Source organism: Xenopus laevis, chromosome 8S (genome assembly GCF_017654675.1).
Source record: "Xenopus laevis strain J_2021 chromosome 8S, Xenopus_laevis_v10.1, whole genome shotgun sequence".
In the NCBI taxonomy this organism is placed as follows: Eukaryota; Metazoa; Chordata; class Amphibia; order Anura; family Pipidae; genus Xenopus; species Xenopus laevis.
In genome coordinates this window covers 99,207,247-99,227,833 of record NC_054386.1, presented here as the reverse complement: position 1 = coordinate 99,227,833, position 20,587 = coordinate 99,207,247, and the positions used below count along the sequence as shown (strand labels likewise).

Genomic DNA, 20,587 nt, shown 5'->3' with positions numbered 1-20,587 from the left:
AGTGAACGGCTCACCCTGACTTCCTGTTTGGAACACAGCTGAACTCGACGACGGAAGTGGACTGTGGCCGTTTCCGCTGCACAGATTGTAGGCGGAAGTAGTGGAGCTTGTGACTATGGCCTTGCGGACTGTTTGTTGTGTGAGGAGACTGAGCGAAGCCTATCGGGGCTGGAGGTGCCTGGGACTTGTCGTGGCTCTGCTGGCTGGTAAGGGGCACCCAATTGACTGGCTGATGTGTTGCTGCTGTTTCTATTGTTGTGTCATTCGGAGCATGATGGGAGTTGTAGTTTCAGTATGAAATGACTGGGACGTGGGTTGAGTCATTGTACATAATAATAGTTGTGTCCTGGGGCTGGTGAGGGTCAGTATTAGAGACAAGAGAATCCTCCTGTCACACTAAAAGTCAACTCCCCATATTTATATATAATACAAGTAAATCCCACTCTCAACTCTCTGCTGTATTATATCAGTATGTGTCTGACTCCTCCTCCTGCACTGCTGCTTCTCACTCCTGAAACATTGGATTCATTAGGAACAGCATTTCTCCTGTTTAATGCCAAACACTCCTGTTCTTTCCCTCAGTCGTGTGCGGTGGGAATTCAGTGGAGAGGAAGATCTACATCCCATTGAACAGCACCGCCCCCTGCGTCCGACTGCTAAACGCCACCCACCAGGTCGGCTGCCAATGTAAGTGACCCCTCCGCTGTGCCATTAAAGGACAAGTAAACCTTGAAAACAAGTGAATGTAAAACTGATGAGAGTGCTATTCTAAGCACTTTTGTAATGTACATTCATTATTTATTCTTTTTTCATTCTAAGATATTAAGGGATACGTGTGCTGTTAAATGAACAGTAACACCAATTTTTTTTCAGTGCTTAATTCCCCCCTAAATCTTTCAAGTGCCCCATAGGAGAGAGAGACGAAAAGGCGACCGCAGCGTAAAGGAGACATTTTGTGTAAAAAATAATATATAATATACTAGGGCGTTATACTCATTTAGATATAGAAGAATTGTGCTTAAAAAAGGTAGTGTTTCAGGCTGATTTTTTCAATATTTCTGCAAAAAAAAAAACCCTAATAATCCCTCCCTATCTTTCCACTTCCTGTTCCCTGAATTCCCAGGCTGTGCAGGGGAGCCGGCGGCACTCAGCTCACTGCACTGTAGGACAGGAACCAATCAGCAGCTAGCAGGACCTGATAGGGAACTGAAGCCTGTCTGTGCTTGTGTGACTGAAGGGCTGTGATTGGCTGTCCCCCTCCTACTGTGCTTCTGGCAGGGACCGTTAGGACTCGCCCACCCCTCATTTAAAACTCAGACAGGGACCAGTTAACATCTATAGGGAGCTCAAATAAAGGGGCCATTTGTAAAGATAATATTAATTTTTAGCACCATGTAAAACCAACGCCATATATTACTTATAATTGCCTACAAAATTAGGGGTTTTTCCATTTATCCTAAATGTCTCCTTTAAATTCCTCTGTGCGCTGAACCGGAAGTCAGCTTTGTACTTAGGAAAAAAAAATTAGAAACCTTTCTCAAATCTTTCCTAAGCAGAAGAACATCAGAGCAGCCTCTTTCTTTCTCCTGACAACTTCCTTGACTACTTGGTGGTCAGACTGGTGGGAAACTGACCAGCAGGTGGCGCTGTTGTAACAAAATTCATTCATATTAACAGTACATGTATCCCTTAATATCTTGGAATGAAAAAATAATAAATAATGAATGTACGTTGCAAAAGTGCTTAGAACAGCCCCCTCATCAATTTTACATTCACTTATTTTAAAGGTTTACTTATCCTTTAAATACAATAGGAGTGGCAGAGCATTTATTTTAAGTTTCTTTGTACCTCAGCGTCTAAGAACGGTGACACCGGGGTGATCCATGTGGTGGAGCAAGAGGAGGACCTGCAGTGGGTGCTGGAGAGCGGCCCTCATCCCCCCTATATTGTGGTGCTGGAGGCCCATCTCTTTACCAGGTTGGTACCTACAGATGGGTTATTGCTGCCAGGTTTTATTATAATCACAGACAGGAGATATGTATTGTTTGCCTCACCCGAGACTGCAGAACTGCACAACCATATTTACAATACAGAGGGCGATATTCCATTACTGATACTGTTTCTTTAGGTAAAAGGGGTTGTTCCCCTTTAAATTAACTGTTAGTATGATGTAGAGAGGGATATTCTGAGACACTTTGCAATTGGTTTTCATTTTTTATTATTTGTGGTTTTTGAGTTATTTCGCTTTTTATTCAGCAGCTCTCCAGTTTCAGCCAATCTGGTTGCTAGGATCCAAATTCCCCTAGCAACCATGCATTGATTTGAATAAGATACTGGAATATGAATAGGAGAGGACTGAATAGAAAGCGGAGAAATAAAAAGTAACAATAACAATACATGTGTAGCCTTACAAAGCATTTGTTTTTTAGTAGGGATGCACCGAATCCAGAATTCAGTTTGGGATTCGGCCTTTTTCAGCAGGATTCGGATTCGGCCGAATCCTTGTATCTGGCCGAACCAAATCTGAATCCTAATTTGCATATGTAAATTAGGGGCAGTGAGGGAAATCACATGACTTCATCACAAAAAAAAGTGAATTTTTTTTCACATTTTCCTTTCCCACCCCTAATTTGTATATGCAAATTAGGATTCGGTTCGGTATTTGGCTGAATCTTTCACAAAGGATTCGGGTATTCGGTTGAATCCCAAATAGTGGATTCGGTGCATCCCTATTTTTTTAGATGGGGGTCAGTGAACCCCATATGAAAGCTGGAAAGAGTCCGAAGAAGATGGCAAATCATTCAAAAACTATAAAAGATAAAAAATGAAGACCAATTGAAAAGTTGCTTATTTGACCATTCTATAGCATACTAAAAGTTAACTTAAAGGTGAAACACCCCTTTAATACACTGAAGATGGGCCCTGCTTGTGGGGGTGAATCTTATATTTGATTGAGTTGCTGCATTTCACCCCTTTATTTGAGTGGTATTAAAGTGCTGCTCATGCCGATGTTTTTGTGGGATCTGCTAATCGTCCTTGTGTCCCCCAGAGACACCATGCAGAAGTTAAAGGGGAGCAGGCGTGTGTCTGGTATTGCCGTTACCTTTTCCAAAACAAGCCCTGCTGCTGGATTCTCCCCCGATCCTCCGTGCCCAAATGATGGTTTTGGTAAGTCCGATTATTAATATTATTATTATTATCCTCAGCAGTGATTCCAGGGTTCAGAGTCTTACATTATATCTAAAAGCAGTGTTTGATTATCTCATTATATTCTCATTTCCCATGCAATCCTCTGACTCTTCAAACTAAGCAGCAGAAGCCAGAGTTTAAAGGGATTCTGTCATGATTTTTATGGTTTAGTTTTTATTTCTAAATGACACTGTTTACACTGCAAATAATTCACTGTACAATATAAAATGTCATTCCTGAACCAGCAAGTGTATTTAGTTGTAATATTGGTGTGTAGGTGCATCTCAGCTCATTTTGCCTGGTCATGTGATTTCAGAAAGAGCCAGCACTTTAGGATGGAACTGCTTTTTGGCAGGCTATTGTTTTTCCTTCTCAATGTAACTGAATGTGTCTCAGTGGGACCTGGATTTTACTATTGAGTGCTGTTCTTAAATCTACCAGGCAGCTGTTATCTTGTGTTAGGGAGCTGCTATCTGGTTACCTTCCCATTTGTTCTGTTGTTAGGCTGTTGGGGGGGGGGGGGGGGGGAGGTGGTGATATCACTCCAACTTGAAGTAAACAATGACTGAGGTTTATCAGAGCACAAGTCACATGACTGGGGGCAGCTTGGAAGCTGACAATATGTCTAGCCCCATGTCAGATTTCAAAACTAAATATAAAAAAATCTGTTTGCTCTTTTGAGAAATGGATTTCAGTGCAGAATTCTGCTGGAGCAGCACTATTAACTAGGGATGCACTGAATCCACTATTTTGGATTCGGCCGAATCCCCGAATCCTTCTCTAAAGATTTGGCTGAATACCGAATCCTAATTTGCATATGCAAATTAAGGGTGGGAAGGGGAAAACATTTTATACTTCCTTGTTATGTGACAAGAAAGTCACGCGATTTCCCTCCCTGCCCCTAATTTGCATATGCAAAGTAGAATTTGATTTCGGTTCGGCCGAATCCTGCTGAAAAAGGCCGAATCCCGAAAGGAATCCTGGATTCAGTGCATCCCTACTATTAACTGATGCGTTTTGAAAAAAACATTTTTTTTCCCATGACAGTTTAACTTTATATTGGTTGCTTAGGGTTCTGTATCCCTTTATGAAACACGGCTATTCCTCATTCTAGTGGGCTAACAGTGCTCATTCTCCCGCAGGGTTATACACCAGTGATCACGGCTCCCAGTATGCCCACTGCAACAATATCACATGGAACCCGCTCGGGACTGGGCTTTCCTACGAAGAATTCCAGTTCCCAATCTTCCTGCTCCGCGATGAGAATGAAACAGAAGTCATAAAGCAGGTGGGTTCCCAGCTGAGTGGTTCACTTTTGTTTTGTTTGATGTCTGTGATTCAGTTTTATCACTGATATGGGATATCCTTCATATATAACGATTTTTGGGGTTCATCGTCTCTTTGCAGTGCTACAGAGATCACAATGTGCCGCAGAATGGGAGCGCCCCCCAGCATCCTCTCTGTGCCATGCAGCTTTCCTCTTTTATGAACGCAGTCACCAACACAGTCACCTGCATGCGGCGCAACTCCCTCCAGTCATCATTTAGCCTTAGTGCTGGTAAGGCTGCTTATTGGTCAGGCTCTTCTCAGTGGGCGTGGGCAAGGGAGGGGCTCAGCTTGAGATGCTAGAATCAAAACCTAAGCAATAAGGATTTACAAGGCTACGGTTCATGATGAAACCAAACTTGAATAATACAATTAGAGCTTTTAGTCCATTTAAAACACAAAGGTTGAAGCGGGCTGGGCAACAGAAGCTTAAAGGGGTAGTTCATCTTTCAGTTAAAGGGATACTGTCATGGGGAAAAACATTTTTTTTCAAAACACATCAGTTAATAGTGCTGCTCCAGCAGAATTCTGCACTGAAATCCAGAAAAGAGCAAACAGATTTTTTTATATATTGAAATCTGACATGGGGCTAGACATATTGTCAGTTTCCCAGCTGCCCCAAGTCATGTGACTTGTGCTCTGATAAACTTCAGTCACTCTTTACTGCTGTACTGCAAGTTGGAGTGATATCACCCCCCTCCCTTTCCCTCCCAGCAGCCAAACAAAAGAACAATGGGAAGGTAACCAGATAGCAGCTCCCTAACACAAGATAACAGCTGCCTGGTAGATCTAAGAACAACACTCAATAGTAAAATCCCATGTCCCACTGAGACACATTCAGTTACATTGAGAAGGAAAAACAGCAGCCTGCCAGAAAGCAGTTCCATCCTAAAGTGCAGGCACAAGTCACATGACTTGGGGCAGCTGGGAAATTGACAAAATGTCTAGCCCCATGTCAGATTTCAAAATTGAATATAAACAAATCTGTTTGCTCTTTTGAGAAACGGATTCCAGTGCAGAATTCTGCTGGAGCAGCACTATTAACTGATGCGTTTTGATAAAAACATGTTTTCTGATGACAGGATCCCTTTAACTTTTAGTATGTTATAGAATGGCCAGTTCTAAGCAACTTTTTTTAAGTGGTCTTCATTATTTATTTTTTATAGTTTTTAAATGCTTTGCCTTTTTCTTCTGCTATGTAAAGCAGCAAATCTATTGTTATTGCTACTTTTTATTCCTCATCTTTCTATACAGGCCTCTCCTATTCATATTCCAGTCTCTCATTTAAATCAGTGCATGGTTGCTAGGATTTTTTGGACCCTAGCAACCAAATAGCTGAAATTGCAAACTCAAAAACCACAAATAATAAAAAAAATGAAAACCAATTGCAAGTTACTCTTTGTGTTCCCTAGAAGGAGTGTGTGATTCAATCATCGTGCACAACGTGTGGAGCTCCCTGAAGCCCATCAATACCACAGGCACAATTCCACAGGAGGAGGAGCTAGTTGTGGCTGCTGCAAGGGTAAGTTAACCCTTCTATTTGGCCTGCTTGTATGCTGGCCCCTGAACCAGAAACAGTCTCCTCTCGTTCCTACAGGCTGACAGTCACTCCTTCTTCTGGAATCTGGCTCCGGGGGCAGACAGCGCTGTGTCGGGGTTTGTGACCCTGCTGGCTGCGGCGGAGGCTCTGCACAAACTAAACGGCACTCAGGATTTGCCACGAAATATAATGTTCGTCTTTTTTCAAGGAGTAAGTTTTTGGTGGGATAACAGGGCATATAGTAGAATATTGCGTCGGGTTAGGTATTACACAAGAGAATATGATTGGTCAGTAAGACACAACTTTGTTTATGGGGAAGACAAGATTTTTTGATCGGACTACAACTCTCAGCATGACTCTGCAGAGGTACAGGGAGTTGTAGTCCAAGATATTAAGCAGAGCATGAAATATTAAACACTTGTGTGTATTTGTATATATATTTATTTTTAATTATGTACCCTCCAAACTCCTTGCAGGAAATCTACGACTATATTGGTAGTTCCAGGATGGTGTATGATATGGAGAAAGGCCGCTTCCCTGTCTCACTGGGGAACATTCATTCATTTGTTGAACTGAATCAGGTAAGTGCTTTGACCTTTCCCATTGAAATCAGAGTATAATCTATGAATCGTATTTGTCTTATTGAATTACCGTTACCCTTCTCTACACACTATAGGGTATATTTATCAAAGAGTGAAGTTAGAGATCGCCACAGTGAAATTCCGCCACTCCATTCAATTCTATGGGATTTTTAAAAGAGTATTTATCAGTGGGTGAAAGTGAAAGTTCATCCTTTGATAAATATGCCTTTCAAAATCCCATAGAAATGAATGGACAGTACCGTAATTTCACTCTAGAGGACTGTGGCGTTCTCTAACTTCACTCTTTGCTAAATATACCCCTATGTCTGAGAAAGCTTTTGTGTGTGATCAGAAACAGACTGATAGGATTGTATGGGGAAGTAATTAAGGAGCATTCTGTTGTTTCTCCTGCAGGTGGCGCTAAGAAATGACTCCTACCTGTGGATTCACACTGATCCCATCTCCAGGAATAACGAGACCGTGAATGCAACGGTAATGTCCCAGGCCCTGAAAATAGTGGTGTCAGAGTGCATAGTCTCCCAGGGGGGATTTAAGTCCCTCTTTTATGAGATTGCATGAAATATTAGTCCCTATACTGTCAATTCCATTCTGCATTTTGCCAGTCTGACCACCAATTAGTCAAGGAAGTTGTCAGGAGAAAGAAAGAGGCTGCTCTGATGTTCTTCTGCTTAGGAAAGATTTGAGAGAGGTTTCTAATTTTATTCCTAAGCAGAAGAACATCAGAGCAGCCTCTTTCTCTCTCCTGACAACTTCCTTGACTACTTGGTGGTCAGACTGGTGGGAAACTGACCAGCAGGTGGCGCTGTTGTAACACAATTCATTCATATTAACAGTACATGTATCCCTTAATATCTTGGAATGAAAACAAAATAAATAATGAATGTAAATTACAAAAGTGCTAAGAATAGCACTCTCATCAATTTTACATTCACTTATTTTAAAGGTTTAATTATCCTTTAAAGGAGAAGGAAAGCTCCAAGACAGTTTATTGCCAACAGATTAGCCACAACAGTGCAAGTTAGAATGCTATATTTAGTCTGCAGAATGCTTTACCATAACTGAGTAAACAGCTCTAGACACTGTCTCTGTTTGTTTAGGATAGAAACTGCCATATAAGCTTGGTGTGAAATCACTTCCAGTCTGAGTCTCTCCCTGCCCACTTACAGCTCTGGGCTCAGATTACAGCAGAGAAGGGAGGGGGAGAGAGGAGCAAACTGAGCATGCTCAAGCCCTAGCCCTGGAGGTTTAAGCTGAAAACGGGAAGTCTGATACAGAAGCCCATGAGTACACAAAAGAAGGAAAGAAATGTGCTGTTTCTTTTGACAGAGGACTCGGAGCAGCATTACTTTGAGGGGTTACTGGTGTATTTATATAGACCTTTCTGATAAAGCTTACTTACTTTTAGCCTTTCCTTCTTCTTTAAGGGAATTTATTTAGGGTAAAACATTGACCAATATGCAATAATTACCAAGACTAGAGTTCTGATTCATTGTACCCTCGTGTTTTATTTTGCTAGAGGAATAACCTGTGCTGAAACTTTCTCTCTTTTTCCTTTACTTTAGGTACAAGAGGTGGTTGATTCCCTAGTGAGTGCAAGTCATGATTCCAATGTGACTGTACAAGAAATTGGCCACTCCCAGCCCCTCCCACCCGCTTCCTTGCATCGCTTCCTGAGGGCTCGGAACATCCCCGGGGTTGTACTTACGGATCACAGAACTGCTTACAGCAACAGGTAAGTCACTTACTAAATACTCCCAGTGTTACTCACTGCCTGGGTCTGTAGATGATAGGAAGAGAAAACAAATGTGCAGTTTTCAGATGCAGAACCCACAGTGCAACATTTTACCCAGAATTCCAGGCCAGCACCATCCTAACCACCAGCCGAAAGGCAGTCAGGAAGAACAAGGCTCCAATACAACCTGCACCCTCTGCTACTGGTGTGTCTAAATGATGTGCAAGTTATTCCCCATGCCTCTTCACTTCTGTCCCTCACTAATACAAGTCTTATTTATGAGGGAAGTGTCTGAAATGGAGTGCGGAGCCCTGCAACAATTTTAAAACAGCAAAACATAATGTGCAAGGTGCAAAATCATTGCAGGGGAATAACAATTCAGCAGGAACAGTCCCCTAAGTTTGCTCATAGTCTGTACAGAGAGATCCCATAAAACTATGGCAGCATAGGTATTCCCTGTACTAAGAACAATTCAGCAGGAACAGTCCCTAAGTTTGCTCATAGTCTGTACAGAGAGATCCCATAAAACTATGGCAGCATAGGTATTCCCTGTACTAAGCACAATTCAGCAGGAACAGCCCCCTAAGTTTGCTCATAGTCTGTACAGAGAGATCCCATAAAACTATGGCAGCATAGATATTCCCTGTACTAAGCACAATTCAGCAGGAACAGCCCCTAAGTTTGCTCATAGTCTGTACAGAGAGATCCCATAAAACTATGGCAGCATAGGTATTCCCTGTACTAAGAACAATTCAGCAGGAACAGTCCCTAAGTTTGCTCATAGTCTGTACAGAGAGATCCCATAAAACTATGGCAGCATAGGTATTCCCTGTACTAAGAACAATTCAGCAGGAACAGTCCCCTAAGTTTGCTCATAGTCTGTACAGAGAGATCCCATAAAACTATGGCAGCATAGGTATTCCTCTGTACTAAGCACAATTCAGCAGGAACAGCCCCCTAAGTTTGATCATAGTCTGTACAGAGAGATCCCATAAAACTTATGACAGTATAGGTATTCCTCTGTACTAAGCACAATTCAGCAGGAACAGTCCCCTAAGTTTGCTCATAGTCTGTACAGAGAGATCCCATAAAACTATGACAGTATAGGTATTCCCCTGTACTAAGCACAATTCAGCAGGAACCGTCCCTAAATTCGCTTATAGTCTGTACGGAGAGATCCCATAAAACTATGGCAGCATAGGTATTCCCTGTACTAAGAACAATTCAGCAGGAACAGTCCCTAAGTTTGCTCATAGTCTGTACAGAGAGATCCCATAAAACTATGGCAGCATAGGTATTCCCTGTACTAAGCACAATTCAGCAGGAACAGCCCCCTAAGTTTGCTCATAGTCTGTACAGAGAGATCTCATAAAACTTATGACAGTATAGGTATTCCCCTGTACTAAGCACAATTCAGCAGGAACAGTCCCTAAGTTTGCTCATAGTCTGTACAGAGAGATCCTATAAAACTATGGCAGCATAGGTATTCCCTGTACTAAGAACAATTCAGCAGGAACAGTCCCTAAGTTTGCTCATAGTCTGTACAGAGAGATCCCATAAAACTATGACAGTATAGGTATTCCCCTGTACTAAGCACAATTCAGCAGGAACAGTCCCTAAGTTTGCTCATAGTCTGTACAGAGAGATCCTATAAAACTATGACAGTATAGGTATTCCCCTGTACTAAGCACAATTCAGCAGGAACAGTCCCTAAGTTTGCTCATAGTCTGTACAGAGAGATCCTATAAAACTATGGCAGCATAGGTATTCCCTGTACTAAGCACAATTCAGCAGGAACAGTCCCTAAGTTTGCTCATAGTCTGTACAGAGAGATCCCATAAAACTATCACAGTATAGGTATTCCCCTGTACTAAGCACAATTCAGCAGGAACAGTCCCTAAGTTTGCTCATAGTCTGTACAGAGAGATCCTATAAAACTATGGCAGCATAGGTATTCCCTGTACTAAGCACAATTCAGCAGGAACAGTCCCTAAGTTTGCTCATAGTCTGTACAGAGAGATCCCATAAAACTATCACAGTATAGGTATTCCCCTGTACTAAGCACAATTCAGCAGGAACAGTCCCTAAGTTTGCTCATAGTCTGTACAGAGAGATCCTATAAAACTATGGCAGCATAGGTATTCCCTGTACTAAGCACAATTCAGCAGGAACAGCCCCCTAAGTTTGCTCATAGTCTGTACAGAGAGATCTCATAAAACTTATGACAGTATAGGTATTCCTCTGTACTAAGCACAATTCAGCAGGAACAGTCCCCTAAGTTTGCTCATAGTCTGTACAGAGAGATCCTATAAAACTTATGACAGTATAGGTATTCCTCTGTACTAAGCACAATTCAGCAGGAAAAGTCCCCTAGGTTTGCACATAGTCTGTACAGAGAGATCCCATTAAACTATGGCAGCATATGTATTCCCCTGTACTAAGCACAATTCAGCAGGAACGTCCCTAAATTCGCTTATAGTCTGTACGGAGAGATCCCATAAAACTATGGCAGCATAGGTATTCCCTGTACTAAGCACAATTCAGCAGGAACAGTCCCCTAAGTTTGCTCATAGTCTGTACAGAGAGATCCCATAAAACTATGGCAGCATAGGTATTCCCTGTACTAAGCACAATTCAGCAGGAACAGTCCCTAAGTTTGCTCATAGTCTGTACAGAGAGATCCTATAAAACTATGGCAGCATAGGTATTCCCTGTACTAAGCACAATTCAGCAGGAACAGTCCCTAAGTTTGCTCATAGCCTGTACAGTGAGATCCCATAAAACTATGAGGGCAGCATATTCTTGCACTTGTCAGTGATTCATCACATTGTTCAACAAATTACATTCCAGGAAGAGTAACAATTGTACGAGTCTCTCATAATAACACAATTCCCGATTGCTCCATTCATCAGACTAGTGATTAATTCCCAGAATGCATTTCCTCATGCATCTTATAATAAGGGTGCTGCTTTCTCAGCTGGTTCTGTTTGGGCCCTCCAGCACTGTGCCAACTGAAGAGATGAAATCTTTCCTTACAGATATTATCACAGCTTGTACGACACAGCCGATAACATCCACATGAGATATCCAGAAGGGCTGACCGAGGAAGAACAACTGGAATATATCACGGATACAGCACGGGTAGGAGAGTAGTGTTAAGTTATACAGGACTTTTTAGCCAACTCCTGTGCCCCACTGGCACCCTATCCTTGTTCTGTTCAATAAGGCATTTCTGTGGTGCAGTGTAGTTCTGGTAGGAAATATCCCTGAGTAAAATAAATACTTTACCCTAAAAAACAGGACTCTGTCCACAGAACTGCTGATCCTGCAAGTCTGACACTTCTTTCTTTGCAGTCTCTTGCAGATGTTGCCACCGTGCTTGCAAACTCGCTGTACAAGCTAGCTGGAGGGAAGGGCACAGAGGAAATTAAGGCCGACCCCAAAACGGTAAGCACTGTATTTCATTATTTTAAATATTTCACACAGAAGTGCATTGTGTATAGAAGATACTACTTAAAGGGTTTGTTCACCTTTGAGTTTGCTTCTATTATGTTGTAGAGAGGGATATTCTGAGACAATTTTCAATTGGTTTTCATTTTTTATTATTTGTGGTTTTTGACGTATTTAGCTTTTTATTCAGCAACTCTCGTTTTCAAATTCAGCAATCTGGTTGCTAGGGTCCAAATTACCCTAGCAACCATGCATTGATTTGAATAAGAGACTGGAATATGAATCGGAAAGAGCAGTAATAAAAAGTAACAATATATTTGTAGCCTTGCAGAGCATTTGTTATTTTTAGATGGGGTCCCATTTGAAAGCTGGAAAGAGCCATAAGAAAAAGGCAAAGAATATGGTTGCTAGGTGTCCAAATGACCATAGCAACCGTGCATTGATTTAAATAAGAGACTTTAATATGAATAGGAAAAGGACTAAATAGAAGGGAGTAATAAAAAGTAGTAATAACAATACATTTGTAGCCTTACAGAGCATTTGTTTTTAGATGGGGTCAGTGACCCCCATTTGAAAGTTGGAAGTCAGAAAAAAAGGCAAATAATTCAAAAGCTATAAACAATAAATAACGAAGACCAATTGAAAAATTGCTTAGAATTGGCCGTTCCATAACGTACTAAAAGTTCATTTAAAGGCGACCCACCTCTTTAAAGGGACAGTGTCATTTTATCAAACAAGTAGTGGTTTGTGTGCTGGGTTAGAGATGAAAGAGAGAAGCTTGTTTTAATCTGTAGAGAGGTGGAGTAATAGAGTAAAGCACAGTTATGAATAATATTACTGCCCATATCATACTAAAGCTGGCTATACACAGCCTATATGAGATGCTGTCAGTTGATTGGTCCAGGTATGGGTCCAAACAACAGCCTGACCTTGTGATAGATTTCTGGCCAATCCAAGACCATATATCTGTATCAGGCCATTGTTGTACAGGTATGGGACGTGTTATCCAGAATGCTTGGGACCTGGGGCTTTCTGGATAAAGGAGCTTTCTGTAATTTGGGTCTTAATACCTTAAAGGGGAAGTAAAGTTTAAAATAGAATAAGGCTAGAAATGCTGTATGTTGTATACTAAACATAAACCTGAACTTACTGCACCACAAGCCTAATCAAACAAATGATTTATGCTTTCAAAGTTGGCCACAGGGGGTCACCATCTTGTAACTTTGTTATACATCTTTGCAAGACCAAGACTGTGCACATGCTCAGTGTGGTCTGGGCTGCTTAGGGATCGTCATAAATGATCAAAACAGCACAAGTCAAATAATATCTTCCAGAAGCCGATACAGCAAGACTGATTAATAATCAGAATATACAGACTGCACTGGGTCCTGTGTTGTCATGTAATCTAATGTGGATTTTATAGTTTTTGTATTGTTTAATACAAACTTTCTCCAACTCTGCGGAACCAGTGGCTGCAGCAAAATAATCCTCCAAATAGAATCCCAATTTATCTGTTTAAATCTGGCTCCATGATCTCTGTCCCTGCAGCTGGAGTTGGAAACAGTAAAGGGGATGTAAAGGCAAAAATAAAATCCAATTCAAATCTCTACACAGTCACCGACTGCTCTACAGGGAAACAAACAAAGCTGCTTGAGTTCTGCATGGCTGGGAAGTAAGGCGGGGGCTCCCCCTGCTGTTCATAAGTATGATTGTTTCCCTGTAGAACAGTTAGGGACTGTCTGACAATTCCTATCCACAGCAGTAAATGAAGGGAGAATTTCACTGCATACAGTCAGGTTTCTTATAAAAACATTTTTTAATTAAAGTATATTGGAGATAGGTTTCTTTTTAATTAAAGTAAAAATGGGATTTTATTTTTTTGCCTTAACATCCCCTTTAAGTCTACTTTACAACAAATTCAACTAAATATCCGACCCATCTTGTGGCTGCTGTTTGACTTTTCCCAGAATCTCTTGCTGTGTATCATTGCGGGAGGCTAATTGGTTCGTTATTGTTCTGCAGGTCACACAGATGTTATACGGGTTTTTAAAAATGTCCAACAACAGCTGGTTCCAGTCCATCATCAAGGAAGATTGGAGAAAAGTTCTGGGTAAGAAGAAACCGACCTTCGATTTCCTGTGGGTTTTCCTAAAATCAGGGCGACAAGTGCTGGCAGTTTGGAGCTACAGTGCTGCCCAATTTACAGTTCTGAGGGTGCTCCCCCTCTTCCCTCCAAATGGGGCTCAAACTGTGGAATGTGCTCCCCCTATTCCTGACTGTTACCCCAATGTTTCTATATATCTGTAACCTTGTTATGAACTAAGGGGGCCCAGTCTGAAGGCCAGTTAGGGGGAGATTTGGGGTAAGTGTTTATTTGTACCCTGGGTACCCCTGGAACTATAGCAGGGTGACTGTTACCCCAATGTTTCTATATATCTGTAACCTTGTTATGAGCTAAGGGGACCCAGTCTGAAGGTCAGTTAGGGGGAGATTTGGGGTGAGTGTTTATTTGTGCCCTGGGTACCCCTGGAACTATAGCAGTGTGACACCCCAATGTTTCTATATATCTGTAACCTTGTTATAAGCTAAGGGGGCCCAGTCTGAAGGCCAGTTAGGGGGAGATTTGGGGTGAGTGCTTATTTGTACCCTGGGTACCCCTGGAACTATAGCAGGGTGACACCCCAATGTTTCTATATATCTGTAACCTTGTTATGAGCTAAGGGGGCCCAGTCTGAAGGCCAGTTAGGGGGAGATTTGGGGTGAGTGATATTATTATATAGAGGGGGTAGAGGGATAAAGGTGGAAGGAAGCCCGGCGGGATCAAACTTTATATAGTTCAGTGCATGTGATTTTCTCTTTCTCACACTGTTCCTTGATTGTGTCCCGTCTCTAGAGAGTGGGCAGGTGCAGTATTATATGACGGGCACTATAAAGGGAAACTCAAGGGAACCTAATTATCCTGCCGGTCTTCTACTCTCTGTGTTGGCCAACCTCACCGGAACGGCGGTCAACCTGACCAAGGAGGAATGTCAGAACCCAGAAAAGATTGACGATCCCAAGAAAGAGGTAATTGCTGCACCACGAGTCACTAGACTTGTTAGAGTTAAATTAGAGTTAAATTGCCATTTGCTGCCAATCTGTTTAGGAACACTTGATACTGGAATTAGCACAAGGTGGTCTTAACCCAATGTTTCAACCTGTCTGGCCAAAACCTTCCCCTGTACTAAGCACAATTCAGCAGGAACAGTCCCCTAAGTTTGCTCATAGTCTGTACAGAGAGATCCCATAAAACTATGGCAGCATAGGTATTCCCCTGTACTAAGCACAATTCAGCAGGAACAGCCCCTAAGTTTGCTCATAGTCAGTACAGAGAGATCCCATAAAACTATGGCAGCATAGGTATTACCTGTACTAAGCACAATTCAGCAGGAACAGTCCCTAAGTTTGCTCATAGTCTGTACAGAGAGATCCCATAAAACTATGGCAGCATAGGTATCCCCTGTACTAAGCACAATTCAGCAGGAACAGCCCCTAAGTTTGCTCATAGTCAGTACAGAGAGATCCCATAAAACTATAGCAGCATAGATATTCCCCTGTACTAAGCACAATTCAGCAGGAACAGCCCCCTAAGTTTGCTCATAGTCTGTACAGAGAGATCCCATAAAACTATGGCAGCATAGGTATTCCCCTGTACTAAGCACAATTCAGCAGGAACAGTCCCCTAAGTTTGCTCATAGTCTGTACAGAGAGATCCCATAAAACTATGGCAGCATAGGTATTCCCTGTACTAAGCACAATTCAGCAGGAACAGTCCCTAAATTTACTCATAGTCTGTACAGAGAGATCCCATAAAACTATAGCAGCATAGGTATTCCCTGTACTAAGCACAATTCAGCAGGAACAGCCCCTAAGTTTGCTCATAGTCTGTACAGAGAGATCCCATAAAACTATGGCAGCATAGGTATTCCCCTGTACTAAGCACAATTCAGCAGGAACAGTTGATACAGAGTACAGAGAACTCCCATAAACCTGTGGGAAGAGTCACATTGTGAAGCCTCTCTCCTGTTTCCTGACAGTTGTACAGTTACACGTGGGTGCAGGGCCCTATAGAGAGTAACACCACATCCAGGCGGCCATATTGTGTGAGGAGTTCCATTCGTAGTCACATGGCAGAGTCTCCGGCCTTCGAGTTGGACCAATGGGACTCCACTGAATACTCTACATGGACAGAGAGTCGCTGGAAGGAGATCAAGGGGCGCATTTTCTTGGTGCCGAGCCGTGAGCTGGAGGTGAGCGGCGGATAATAAAGGGGAACTGACTCCACTCAAACTGATATGTTTACTTTCAGCAGCACAAATAAGGGAAATGATAAGAGGCCCATTAGGTGGGAGTGTGCGGAGGGGCTTGTACATGTCTTCTTCTACCAGCAGATGGCGCCCTTTATATTTTCTATTTTCACTGTATATAATAGAACTCTGTGTATATCCAATCAGGCAGACCCGTGCCCGAACGGAACCGCAGACCTGTAAGCTGACCCACTATGCCCAGACCCACTACCCGACCCAGCCCACAAACAGCTTTTCTACCCCCGACCCACCACCCCCAAAAATTGGAGTGCCAGTCCTTCATCATAGCCAGGTACCCAGACGTGTTACACACAGACCTGCACAATCAGCTACTCGGAAATTTCTGCCCAAAACCCGAACACCTTGCGGGTACGTGACCCCATGCAGGACTCTAGTATAGGCAGCTGGTCCAAGGCTGCAGTTTAGTTTCCATCATTCAGAGGTCAATACAAATATGGGAAAATATATAAAGCGGAGCTCACCCATCCAGCGTTACCGTCTCTCCTGCAGCGGCATCCCGCGAGAACTCTGCAGGTAAGTAAACTCCCGTGTCAAACAGCACAAAATGAGTTCAGTGCATGGGCCGGAGAAACATCAGAGACGAAAAATCTTCATCAAAAGTGGCTTTATTGTGGCAAAAAATGTGAAACGATGGCAATGACCGGGAAAATCAGTTTACGCTTTTCGTGCCCATAACTAACGCCACTTCTTCAGAAGTGCCGTCCGTTATGGGCACGAAACGCGTAGGCTGATTTCAGAAGTGCCGTTAGTTATGGGCACGAAACGCGTAGGCTGATTTCAGATGTCGTTAATTATGGGCACGAAGCGCGTAGGCTGATTTTCACGGTCATTGCCACCGTTTCACATTTGTTGCCACAATAAAGCCACTTTTTGATGAAGATTTTTCGTCTCTGATGTTTCTCCGGCCCACACGCTGAACTCATTTTGTGCTGTCGTTCAGAGGTGAGTCTGTGCTGGGAGACTTTAATACTGCAGTGATATTTGTATTATTATCATCATTTATTTATATAGCACCAGTGAGTTACAGTTCAGTATAGGGCTGCACCAACTCCACTATTTTGGATTCGGCCGAACTCTTGAATCCTTTGCGAAAGATTCGGCCAAATACTGAATCCTAATTTGCATATGCGTGGGAAGGGGGGACTTTTTTAGTTCCTTGTTTTGAGACAAAAAAGTCATGCGATTTCCCTCCTCACCCCTAATTTGCATATGCAAATTAGGATTCGCTTCGGTCGGGCAGAATCAGAATCCTGCTGAAAAAGGCCGAATCCCCAACCGAATCCTGGATTGATTGCATCCCTGGTTCAGTCCATTCATTTATAAGTAACGGGGCTTTTACAATAGGAAGAGCCAAACCTCACAATTTGTGCTGAACCCTCTCTCTGTAGGGGACCAATGTAGAGAAATTTGATGGCAAGCTCTTCGGGTATTTCCCAATATTGATTATTCTAGTCCTATTATATGTATTTATTCCTCTCCCCCTGCAGGTGATCACGTTGGTGCTTGGCATCGCCATCCTTCTCGTTTCTCTGGTCGCCACGTATTTTATCAACGCCAAAGCCGATATCTTGTTCACAAACACAAACGACAGCGAGGTGGCCTATTAAAGCTCCTCCCACAGATGCACCAATCACATTAGCTTTGTATTAAAGGGGAACACTGGATGGAACGTATTTAACTGAAATAGACGGGGAAGCAGAACTTTGTCCCCCCTGGTAGAGTCCTGCGCGGGTCCATTTTTTGGAACCCATACCCGACCCGCAACCTGTAATCCTCAACCCACGACCCGCTGACCATGAAGAATCAGGAAGTGCCGTCATTGTAAATTGGAAGTGACATCATCAGAAGTAGGCGTGATCAAAAAAAGGCTGAACCACCGACCCGCGTCTATACGCACACCCGGAAATTCCACCCGTAACCCGCAGGTTTTGCAGGTAACCCGCGAGTACCCGACCCGCTGCAGGTCTCTTCCCCCTGAATGTGGAGCTGAAAATCTGAATGTGGCCACTAGGGGCAGCGGTTCCAACTCACAGAGACCCCAAAATGTCTTTTGCACTGGATAAAACCCACTGTTCCCCTTCCCTTATTGCAGCGATGATGCCCCCCACTCATACGAGTAACCCCCCGGCTGGATACAGTACTGGACATTGTGTAATTCTTCCGATACTGTCGATGTATGGGGGAGCAGACGGGTTGTAATTTCCGTCGTTTGTCTTATTATTGTACAGCTCAACCGATCAATCACTTCATTTTTATCTTCTTCTCTCTACTTACTGATTTATGTCACTAATTCCTTTTTTAAGATATATATGGACCCAATAGCCCCCCACAGAGCTGAAAAGGGGCACAAAACTGCCCCCGGGAGAGATTTGTGATTCCATGAGGTGTTGGAAAACTGCTCCTATATCTTCCCTCTGTGCCCTTTGTACGGCAGCTGAGCTCCCCATCCCTGTAGCCACTGCTCATTCACGTTACCCTCCCCCGAGCACTTTAGGCACCACTTTTAGGGTGTAGAAAAAGCTAGAAACCCCCCAAAATAGGAAAGGCAGCAGCAGTGGGTTGTTCCCCTGTTTAAGTCGGTGGCGGCGCATTAGAAAAAGTCGTAGTTCTCCAAAACAAAGCTGTTTGACCGTTATCACCTGTGTGACCTGTCCCATAGAGAATAATGGAAAGAATTCTCAAGTAGGATTGCAGGGAGTTGCAGTTTGAAGGTCAGACACCCTGATTATTACATTTTTCCCAGTTTTGTGGTACTTGGTGTAAAAATACTAACGTGACATTTGGCTGCGGAGATTGTGGTGAATTAAATGTGCTGAACTGATCATCTGACAATAAGTCGCTCCAACTGCCACATCTGGAACCGACCTGCGCTGGGGACACGTGATCTCAAAGCCGAAATCAATAAATAAAATAAATAACATTCATTTTTTTTTTTATTTTTTTAACAGTATTTGATTATTTGTAAATAAATAAATATGTGAATCTGAGCCAGTGGTCTGCGCTGCTTTATTTCTGAGTGTCGCTGTGAATGCTGGGAGTATCAACAACAGATGGCAGTTTAGGATCCCCGGGGAAGAGAGTGATGGGAGCGAGACTGGGGCTGGGAAACTGTATGATGCAACTGCAGCTAATAACAAATCTCTCCCTCTAACTGACCTTCAGACGGGGCCCCCTTAGCTCATAACAAGGTTACAGATATATAGAAACATTGGGGTGTCACCCTGCTATAGTTCCAGGGGTACCCAGGGCACAAATAAACACTCACCCCAAATCTCCCCCTAACTGACCTTCAGACTGGGCCCCCTTAGCTCATAACAAGGTTACAGATATATAGAAACATTGGGGTAACAGTCACCCTGCTATAGTTCCAGGGGTACCCAGGGTACAAATAAACACTCACCCCAAATCTCCCCCTAACTGGCCTTCAGACTGGGCCCCCTTAGCTCATAACAAGGTTACAGATATATAGAAACATTGGGGTGTCACCCTGCTATAGTTCCAGGGGTACCCAGGGTACAAATAAGCACTCACCCCAAATCTCCCCCTAACTGACCTTCAGACTGGGCCCCCTTAGCTCATAACAAGGTTACAGATATATAGAAACATTGGGGTGTCGCCCTGCTATAGTTCCAGGGGTACCCAGGGTACAAATAAGCACTCACCCCAAATCTCCCCCTAACTGACCTTCAGACTGGGCCCCCTTAGCTCATAACAAGGTTACAGATATATAGAAACATTGGGGTGTCACCCTGCTATAGTTCCAGGGGTACCCAGGGTACAAATAAGCACTCACCCCAAATCTCCCCCTAACTGACCTTCAGACTGGGCCCCCTTAGCTCATAACAAGGTTACAGATATATAGAGAAGCTGTAACATTAGGTTTATATCAGAACTACAGTTGCTATTCAGTTGGCTGGGGCTGATGGGAATGAAAGTACAAAGCTTGGTTGACACATCACTGTCTCTTAGTTGATCAGTATCCACTGGGGGGAGGGGCCTGGTATGACAATAAGAAATATATATCATTGTTCCATGTTACAATCTCTCTGCCCAACAAAAACAGCAAGCCGGCCGCCTACAAGCTGTTCCGACTCCGTACAAAGATTGTGGACAAATAAAAGGTGTTCCTGGGTCTCCTGACCTCTGACCCCAGCTGTCTGCAATATTGGAGTGGGGGAGGGTTGTGAGGCAGGGAGAGATGACAGCTGGGCCCGGCCCTCAGGGGCTAATGCCATGAATCAACAACTTGCCAGGGGCACATGTCGCTAAATACACACGGCCCAGATGTCTCCCATCTCTATACAGGGAATCTGAGGGGCAGATTTATCAATGGTCAAAGTGAAAATTCTAAATTCAAGCCTATTTCGTGTATCTCGACTAG

The 20,587-nt window shown here is 43.1% G+C and overlaps 1 protein-coding gene across 2 annotated transcripts; it reads left to right on the top strand.

Moving 5' to 3' along the window:
• Nucleotides 1–63: 63 nt before the first annotated feature.
• ncstn.S (nicastrin S homeolog) lies at nt 64–19,193 on the top strand. Of its 2 annotated transcripts, none has more exons than XM_018233504.2 (17): nt 64–206; nt 583–687; nt 1,854–1,977; nt 3,050–3,168; nt 4,332–4,477; nt 4,597–4,747; nt 5,931–6,037; nt 6,113–6,265; nt 6,532–6,636; nt 7,051–7,128; nt 8,220–8,389; nt 11,428–11,530; nt 11,744–11,836; nt 13,862–13,949; nt 14,733–14,905; nt 15,916–16,128; nt 17,694–19,193. In XM_018233504.2, the coding sequence occupies exons 1-17, from the start codon at nt 116–118 to the stop codon at nt 17,811–17,813; spliced, it is 2,139 nt and encodes a 712-aa protein (XP_018088993.1). In that variant the 5' UTR covers nt 64–115; the 3' UTR covers nt 17,814–19,193. The 2 variants fall into 2 exon arrangements, with proteins under 2 accessions (XP_018088993.1, XP_018088991.1); XM_018233502.2 differs by having other exon boundaries at nt 5,928–6,037.
• Nucleotides 19,194–20,587: the final 1,394 nt, after the last annotated feature.

Bases quoted from the DNA above. Each gene is read 5' to 3' on its own strand.
- ncstn.S (XM_018233502.2), top strand. From the start codon at position 116: ATGGCCTTGCGGACTGTTTGTTGTGTGAGGAGACTGAGCGAAGCCTAT. The intron at 4,748-5,927 runs GTAAGGCTGCTT...TGTGTTCCCTAG, and splicing joins ATCATTTAGCCTTAGTGCTG to AAGGAGTGTGTGATTCAATC. The intron at 8,390-11,427 runs GTAAGTCACTTA...CTTTCCTTACAG, and splicing joins AGAACTGCTTACAGCAACAG to ATATTATCACAGCTTGTACG.